The sequence below is a fragment of the Lathyrus oleraceus genome, chromosome 6, assembly GCF_024323335.1.
Source record: "Lathyrus oleraceus cultivar Zhongwan6 chromosome 6, CAAS_Psat_ZW6_1.0, whole genome shotgun sequence".
In the NCBI taxonomy this organism is placed as follows: Eukaryota; Viridiplantae; Streptophyta; class Magnoliopsida; order Fabales; family Fabaceae; genus Lathyrus; species Lathyrus oleraceus.
This window is the reverse complement of record NC_066584.1, coordinates 435,591,042-435,600,480: the sequence shown is the minus strand read 5'-3', so window position 1 is coordinate 435,600,480 and position 9,439 is coordinate 435,591,042. Positions and strand designations below refer to the sequence as shown.

Sequence of the window (9,439 nt, the reverse complement as noted above, 5' to 3'; positions counted from 1 at the left end):
GTGAACACGAAATCTCCCAATTGCCCAAACCCCCAAATAAAAACCAAAGACCTCTTTGCTTCTCCCTTCTCTGAAAACCACCTTCTGGTGATCTCATTCTTCAACACCTCACCACTCTCTCTCTCTCTCTACAACTCCCTCTCCTTTCTCTCTCATAATTCCTCTCTCTCCTCCGACAATTACCCGCCACCATGACCGTCATGATGTCCGCTCCCATTGACGTACGTCTTTCCCCAATCTCTCTCCTACTTACTATCTCTGCTCCTACTTATTCATAACTCGCGATTAACTGCTTTACGGTTTTAGGTCAATTTGATTTCTACTTCGTCGCAATTTTCCTTTTTCTGTGCACTTCGGGTTTTGATTTTAGGGCTTTGTTATCGTGGTGGATCCGAACTAGGGTGTGATGTATTTTCTTTTGTGTAGCAGCAAGAGGATGAGGAGGTGCTCGTGCCACATGCTGATTTGCCTGAGAACAACCACCAGCCCATGGAAGGTACTTATTGTTTTATGGTTCTTTTGATCCGTTTGGAAATTCTCTTATTTTTAGGAACTGTGTTTTACTGTTTTCTCAGCTTTTGTTTCATGTAATTGAATTGCTTGTAAAGTGGATTATGCGTTGTGGGTTCTCCGTTGTCTTTTATTTATTATTCCATCTTTAGCTCATTGTTTTGTACTTCAAAGTAAAAAAGTGCAACTTATTTGTATGTATATTCCATATTTTTCTGGGCCTGTGGTTTGTATTTTTTGTTCTGGGAGTGGTCAGATCTTTCAAATTCTTGTCTAGTCATTGCTCAATTCTGAGAGTGCTTTGGCAGGTCGGACAGTTGAGAGAAGTATCAAACAAGGTTCACAATGCAGAACTAAAGTTGTTTTTGGAGGTGGAGAAGGGGATGGTAACATACATTATGGATATTGTATATTGTTTAATAGCACAAAACATTATTATCCAAACACAATCTTTTTGAAAATCTATACTTTTCTGTAGGATTTATGTCCCATTGCATCACCTGACAAGACAAAAGATGATATATTACTTTTCTTTAAGCTATATGATCCTGAAAAAGAGGAGCTTCGGTACTGAATTATTTATTTTGTTTTTACATATTTTATGTGTAGAACCTGGATTGACACATGATTTGTTTCCTTGTAATGTCAGCTATGTTGGAAGACTCTTTGTGAAGGGTACTGGCAAGCCATCAGAAATCTTAACAAGGCTAAATGAAATGGCTGGTTATGATCCTGAAGAAGATATTGTACTTTATGAGGTTGGTTTGTACTATTTCCTTTATTTCAGTCATAATCTATATAGAATTTAAGCAGGATTCATCCACATATGCTTAAAATTAGAAAAGCCAATTTTCGATACATGATTTTGTGTGGTTCTAAGGGTTGTGCCTTATGAATCTCACATTGAATGAGATAAAACCTGATAATAACTTTCTAAATGGGAGACATCGTTCGCTCTACAAGCCGATTCTACAAGTATAAGTTAGATCCAATATAAAAACCTAATAATATATCTACATTTTGTTCTATTTTTGTGTTTTAACCATTACATTTAGTGCAACGTAGCAGGTTGAGCGTGTCATCTTCCATAGAAAATTAGTTGCTGGAGTGCATCTTTTGTTTATGATCTGGATGAGACTTTGTTCGTATGAGTTGTATAATTAGTGAATTAACCAAAATGTTTTTGTGCAGGAGATTAAGTTTGAGCCAAATGTCATGTGTGAACCTATTGATAAGAAAGTAACATTCCGATCAAGCCAGGTATGTCCATAATTGATTTTGCTTTTGAAAATCTTGATTATAGCATAGATGGGAATGGTGATTGCAATTTCTGGTTGTCCAAAACATCCTGGATGGGGGGACTGATGCTTACTGCTTGGAGTGGTCAGATTTCAGTGATTAGCTTTGGTCAACTTCCGACAGTGGCAGGGCATGATAAAATTCTGTTGACTGGTGGTGGCAGTTGCCATGGTTGGCTGAAGGCTGATCACTGTCGATTACAGCTGGCAACAGAGTGGCTGATTTCTAGCAGCTGGAGATTTCTGGGGAGGTGGTAGTTGCGGTCAGTTACTGCTTGTGGAAACGGTGTGGCTGTGAGTAGATATAAGGCGAAGTAGTTTAAACAACTCATGAATTAAAAGTACTCCCCTTCCTTGAGAATAGTGCAAACCACCCTTGGAATGGCATTGTAAGCATGTTCAGAAAAATGTCATGGAAGCACTTTAGATTGGGAATATTTTTGGAGTGGTTTTGCCAATAATGAGAATCCAAATTCCCATGTATAGATTCCCAGTATTGAAAAAACAATACATGAATCAGATTCTCTGATTGAGTTACTGAATCTTCTATTGGCATATTGACTGGATTCTTTATTTGTAGCTGGAGGATGGAGACATTGTATGCTTTCAGAAAGCTCCCTCAGTGGTGGATAATGAGCAACAAGTCCGCTATCCAGATGTGCCATCATATTTAGAATATGTTCATAATCGCCAGGTTCTTTCATTTTTTGCCCTACTATATGTAGTTTATTTTGTTTTAGATGATGTGAATATGAAAACTTCCAAAAAATTTACTTGTTTTTTTTTAATATCTGAAGCACCTTTGCTCACGGTCACTGTACACAGGCTTGTGCATACCTGTATGTGCAAGTTATCTGGAAGTTCATTATGTTCATATTTTAAGAATTAACAGCTAAAATAAAGTCTCAATCTGTTATGCTCTTAGGTGGTTCATTTTTGATCTCTGGACAGACCCAAGGAAGACGACTTCTCCTTGGAGATGTAAGCATCTTGGAACTTGATGGAGTTAATTACTATATTTGATAGTTGATGATATGGAACTATTTTACAAGATAGCTGGTGTGAGAATTTATACTATTATGCTTAACTTTCCATCCTTGTTCTTATACTCTTAAGTAAATTGGTTTCTAGGTCAAGGCTTTATACGTACGATGATGTGGTGGATAGAGTAGCTCAACAACTTGGCTTGAATGATCCATCCAAAATACGTCTTACCCCTCACAACTGCTACTCTCAACAACCAAAACCCCAGCCTATTAAGTACCGAGGCGTTGATCATTTGTCTGATATGCTAGTTTAAGCAATGCCATACACCCCCTTTATATTTTAGTTTTTATGATAATTGCAGACATGATGGGTTATTGTTCTTTTTGTTTCTTGTGATGATCATTAGTTGTAGCTCAACCTGAAACTGCCAATGCTGTTGAGAGCCAGCCTGTCGTCGATCCCCCGCAAACCAGATTCACATGGAGAATTGACAATTTTACTAGGCTGAATACAAAAAAGCTCTATTCAGAAGTATTTGTTGTTGGTACTTATAAATGGTATTTTTTCTTAGAGATTTAGTAAATTGGTTTATGAATTTCTTTTTTCAATATGCTCTGTTATGCTTACTCAATTTCAGTGACTTTCTCCCCCTAACTTTGTTGTATCCTTGATAGGCGTGTGCTTATTTTCCCAAAAGGAAACAATGTGGACTATTTGTCCATGTATTTGGATGTCGCAGATTCAACTAGTTTGCCCTATGGTTGGAGTAGATATGCACAGTTTAGCTTGGCAATTGTTAATCAAATCCATAATAAGTTTTCTGTGAGAAAAGGTATCCCTTTCATTTTGAGCATTGCTGGAATTACACTTGTCACATGATGGCACTGGCTAGTCATAACTGTAAGTAGGATAGAGCATTGCTGGAATAAAAAGTGTTTTTTTTTGCAAGATGTCAAGATGTATGTTGCAATTAATGGATGCAAGATCATTTGATACTCAAATAATCTATAATTTGTTATAATTAATCATTTGACACCTCTTTACACACACACACACACTGATTATTCTGCATTTGGCTCTTATTTATACGGTATCAATTATGTTTTTTCAATTACCGATACTAACTATCAATCTGTATGTTTTTCTTAGCGATGTTTTAACATCGAAGAAGAAAGAAGAGGTTTTTGTATGAAATTGGCCGGAAAGCTTCTAAGAGGGTTTCGGACATTTTTATCATCCAAGTTCCTTAAGGATGCGGATGGTAATTTTGTGGATGCGGAGCTTCCTAAAAAATATGAAAGTTTGATATCGGCTGAAGAATGGGAAGCTTTCAAATCCAAAAGACAAGACCCGGTTTTTCAAAGAATAAGTGCTACAAATCGGGAAAGAGCATCAAGTCCCGCATATCCGTACCGAAAAGGACGTGTCGGATATGGACGCTTAGAACAATCCATGGTAAGTATTTATAAATTGCGATAACAAATTTGTTCATCATATATTAGTTTTATCTGATCAAATTGTATGACTTAATGTGTAGCTGCAGAAGGAGGAAAGTTCAGAAACATCTCTTCCTGCACATGTTTTGTGGAAGGAAGCCCGTGTGGGAAAATCTGGAGTTCCTCAAGAAGAAGTTTTACACGTATACCAGAAATGTGTAAGTATAACATTTTTTCATTAATTGAATAACATTTTTATACACAAATATTTGACAAGTATACGGTATTCATCTGATTTTTCAGGAGGAGCTATCTCAGTCTTTATCTCCCGATGATACTAAGGGCATACTTAGTCTCTATCTCAGTCTTTGTGTAATTAATGTGTACATTTGTAGTATATGTAATGACTTGTAAATGTGTACATAAATTTGTATATATTTTGATACATTTAAGGCAAAATTGGTTTGAATTGGTATATATATATATATATATATATATATATATATATATTTGTTAGCCAAAAATTGGTAGAAAAAAGGCCAAAATGGCATATATAAAATGTGATAATTGTCTGTCAAAATCTGGTTGAAAACAGGTAGAAATTCTGGTTTATAAACCTGGAAAAAATGTGGTTTAAAACAAAAGCTTCAAAAATTTTCGTATACCTTAGACAGCGCTTTTGTAAAAAGCGCTGTCTAAGGGGGGGAATAGAAAGCGCTTTAGGCAAAAGCGCTGTCTAAGGAGGGGGCTTAGACAACGCTTTTTGAAAAGCGCTGTCTAAGGTATACCTAAAAAAATTAAAATAGGAGGGTCTTAGAAAGCGCTTTTGGCGAAAGCGCTGTCTAAGGGGGTGGGGCTTAGACAGCGCTTTTCAAAAGCGCTGTCTAAGGTATACCTAAAAAATTTAAAATAAGAGGGTCTTATAAAGCGCTTTTGGCCAAAGCGCTGTCTAAGGTGGGGGGCTTAGACAGCGCTTTTAAGATTTAAAAAAGCGCTGTCTAAACCTTTAGCAGCGGAGGTTTAGACAGCGCTTTAAAGCGCTGTCTAAGGCTAAAAAAAGCGCTGTCTAAGGTCTTGTCTGTTGTAGTGAATCATTACCTTTGGAATACCACAGTCCATACTTCGGAGTACCGGATAGGTATCGAAGTATTCTTTTGACGGCTTTTAAGTGGGATTCCTTGGGACATGATTGATATCTTGCACACATGCATACGCTAAACATAATATCGGGACGAGAAGCGGTAAGATAAAGGAGTGAACCAATCATACCTCTATATCATTTTACATCTACTTCCTTACCGTCTTCATCTTTGTTCAAGTTTGTACACGTAGGCATGGGGGTGTCTATGGCCTTTGCTTTTGCCATGTCAAATCTCTTGATAAGGTCCAAACAGTACTTTGTCTGGCTCACGAAAGTTCCTTCTTTGAGCTGTTTGATTTGCAGACCGAGAAAGTATGTGAGCTCCCCATCATACTCATCTCGAATTCGCCCTGCATAAGGTCAGAAAACTCTCTCACAAGATTCATGTTAGTAGATCCAAATATGATATCATCTACATAAATTTGCACTAATATCAAGTGCTTTCCTTGACGTTTAATGAAGAGGGTTGTGTCAACCTTTCCTCTTGAGTATTTTTGATCGAGTAAGAATTTGCTTAGTCTCTCATACCAAGCTCTAGGAGCTTGTTTGAGGCCATACAAAGCTCTTTTTAGTTTATAGACATGATCAGGATACTCATGGGATTCGAAACCCGGAGGTTGTGCGACATAAACCTCTTCATTTATGTGACCGTTAAGGAATGCACTCTTGACATCCATTTGGAATAGCTTAAAGTCTTTCGCACATGCGAAAGCAAGGAGAAGGCGTATAGCCTCGAGTCGGGCAACCGGCGCATAAGTTTCCTCATAGTCGATGCCTTCCTCTTGGTTATACCCTTGCGCGACTAAACGCGCCTTATTACGGGTTATTACCTCGTTTTCGTCCAGCTTGTTCCTAAACACCCATCGGGTGCCGATTACTCGATGATCTCGCGGAGGAGGGACAAGGTCCCAAACCTCATTTCTGGTGAACTGATTAAGTTCCTCCTGCATTGATAAAAACCAGTGTTCATCGAGTAGGGCTTCTTTAGGGTTTTTAGGTTCCATCTGCGAAACGAAAGCGAAGTGATAACAGAAGTTACTTAGCTTAGATCGAGTTGTTACGCCCTTTGATATGTCCCCGAGAATGTTGTCTATTGGATGGTCTTTAGAAGACTTCCAAGCTTGAGGAAGATCATCGTTTGAAGGCGGATGAACTACCTCAGTTTCCTCATGGTGAACATCTTTGTCCTCCTCAATTTTGACTATGTCGGGTTGATCAATCCCCGGCTCGCCACCTTTGAGTATGTCTTCAGTAGATGTACCTGCACCATGTAAAACACTACCCTTTCCGACATTTCTCGAATTGGATTCATCAAAAGTGACATGTACAGACTCTTCTACAGTAAGTAATCGCTTGTTGTATATTCTATATGCTTTGCTAGATTGAGAGTATCCGAGGAAGATACCTTCGTCGGCCTTGGAATCGAATTTCCCTAAGTTTTCCTTTCCATTGTTCAATACAAAACATTTGCAACCAAAGACATGTAGGTGAGAAACATTTGGCTTTCGCCCTTTTAAAAGTTCATACGGTGTTTTGTTTAGAATGGGGCGAATGAGCACCCTATTCAAAACGTAACAAGCCGTACTAATGGCGTCAGCCCAAAAATATTTTGGTAAGCCACTTTCATTGATCATTGTTCTTCCCAATTCTTCCAAAATTCGATTTTTACGCTCCACAACCCCATTTTGTTGAGGAGTACGTGGAGCGAAGAAGTTATGATCAATACCATGGTTACCGCAATATTCTTCAAATAAGTGATTTTCAAATTCACCTCCATGATCGCTTCTAATTGCAACAATGTTTGTATTTAGTTTATTTTGGGAAAGCTTAGCAAATCGTTCAAAGGCGGCGAATGTGTCGCTCTTACTTACTAAGAAAATAGTCCAACAAAATCGAGAAAAGTCGTCCACTATTACGAAACCGTAATGGTTTCCTCCTAGACTTTTAATCCTAGATGGCCCAAATAAATCCATATGGAGAAGCTCGAGAGGTCTCGTTATTGAAACGATATTTTTGGATTTAAATGAGATCCTCGTTTGCTTCCCTTTTTGACAAGCATCACAAAGGTGATCCTTGGTGAACTTAATTTTGGGGAGACCTAGGACTAGATCTTTTGAGACTACTTTGTTGAGTAAGTCAAAGTTAACATGTGCTAAACGCCTATGCCATAACCATGAATCTTCACTCATTGTTACGAGGCATTTGTCACTTGTTAACGATACTTCATTTAAGTCAAGCATATAGACATTGTTCACACGAAGACCATTAAACATACTCTTCTTATCATCATTATGTACAATTTTGCAACAATCTTTTGAAAACGATACATTGTATCCTTTGTCACATAATTGACTGATGCTAAGTAGATTGTGTTTAAGACCTTCGACAAGCAACACATCAGAAATAGTAGTAGAGGAGAGATTACCTACACTACCTTTACCAAGTATTGCTCCACGGTTGTTGTCACCATAAGTTACATATCCCTTCTTCTTAGCCACAAAGTCAATGAAGAGAGATATGTCACCTGACATGTGCCTTGAGCATCCACTGTCGAGAAACCATCTTCTCTCGGTAGTCTCGAGGCATTGTACCTGTGACAAGATAATTAACAAGAGAAGGTACCCAATGGCTTATTGGGTCCTAAGTGGTGAGGAACAAAATGGTTGCATTTGGGCATCCATTGATAAATGCCTTTAGGAACTAAAAACCTCCTAAATCTACATTTGGCAATGGAATGACCTTTCTTGCAACAATAGAGACAAGAGAAAGTTGTATTTGGATTGCTTTTGCTATCTTCATCTTTTATAACATATTTATATTTTTGATATGGATTAACCATACTTTTTCGAAAATTTGATTTGTCGATAGCAAAAGTAATCTTGGGCTCAAGAGCCTTGTCAAGTTTGGCTTTTAGGTTTCTTACTTCACTTTGCCAAATGTAACAAGTATCACACCCAAAGTTCATCATTCTACTTTTAAGGTCCTCATAACTTGTTTTTGTGCTTTCCACTATAGAAGCCTTAAGTGCCTCAAGTTTCCTTTCGGATTCTTGAATTTTTTGTTCTAAATGAGAAAAAAAATTCTTATTTGAGGCAAGTCTTTTAAAGGCCTCTTTTGCTTCACAGTGTAAAGTTTCAAAAACAGTTTGCAATTCATGATGAGACATACTAGAGGATTTTTCATATTTAGCATGTCGTACCTGTTTCTTTTTGTTCTTTTGATGAGCAGAGAGACATAGATTTGCATTTTCATCTTCATCACTAGAGCTTTCATCATCGGAGGAGTCGCTATCGCTTTCCCAAGCTATATATGCTCTCCTTGGCTTTGATGGTTTCTTGTGTGATTTGTATGAATCTTTTTCTTTTGTCTTTTTGTTCATCGGACAGTCCGGTTTGTAGTGACCGGGCTTTCCACACTTATAGCACGACCCTCTAGTTGTTTTTCCTTTTGAGTCATCATTTTTAGAGAACCTAGATTGCTTCCGGAAGTTTACTAAGTTCTTCTCGGAATGTTGGATGTCGTTCTTTCTCACGTAACGGTTGTAGCGTTTGACGAACAACCCCATATCTTCACTCTTGTCCTCTTCTTCTTCGTCACTTGATGAATAATCACTTTGCTCTTTTGCTTGAGACTTTGAGGAGGAAGTCTTTAGAGCTATTGATTTCTTTTCACTCACCTTTGCTTTGTCTTTCTTGTCTTTCTTTTCGTGTTGTTCCAGGCTTAAGAGAACTTGTTCGTGCTCTTGTAGTTTACCGAACAATGTTGTCAAGTCCAATGTGGTAATATCATTTGCCTCTTTTATGGCGGTCACTTTCGGCTGCCATTCCCTGTTAAGACATCTTAAGATCTTATTAGTAGCAATATCATTGGAAACAGGCCTACCAAGTGAATGTAATCGATTGATGAGATGAGTGAATCTCTTTTGCATGTCGGCAATGGTTTCCCCTTGCTCCATGAAAAAGAGATCAAACTCTTGTGTTAGTGTATTGATTCTAGCCAATTTAACATCATTCGTCCCCTCATGGGCAATTTGTAGTGAATCCCACATAGCCTTAGCAGTAGGACAA

The 9,439-nt window shown here is 38.0% G+C and overlaps 1 protein-coding gene across 3 annotated transcripts; it reads left to right on the top strand.

Annotated features, from left to right (window-relative positions):
* Positions 1-3,696, top strand: LOC127092344 (ubiquitin C-terminal hydrolase 12). 3 transcript variants are annotated; one of them, XM_051031199.1, is made up of 4 exons: positions 1-221; positions 430-496; positions 3,202-3,352; positions 3,470-3,696. In XM_051031199.1, exons 1-4 carry the CDS (start codon positions 192-194, stop codon positions 3,672-3,674), a joined length of 453 nt encoding a protein of 150 aa, XP_050887156.1. In that variant the 5' UTR covers positions 1-191; the 3' UTR covers positions 3,675-3,696. The 3 variants fall into 3 exon arrangements, with proteins under 3 accessions (XP_050887156.1, XP_050887155.1, XP_050887157.1); XM_051031198.1 differs by having other exon boundaries at positions 427-496; XM_051031200.1 differs by having other exon boundaries at positions 154-221; positions 371-496.
* Positions 3,697-9,439: the final 5,743 nt, after the last annotated feature.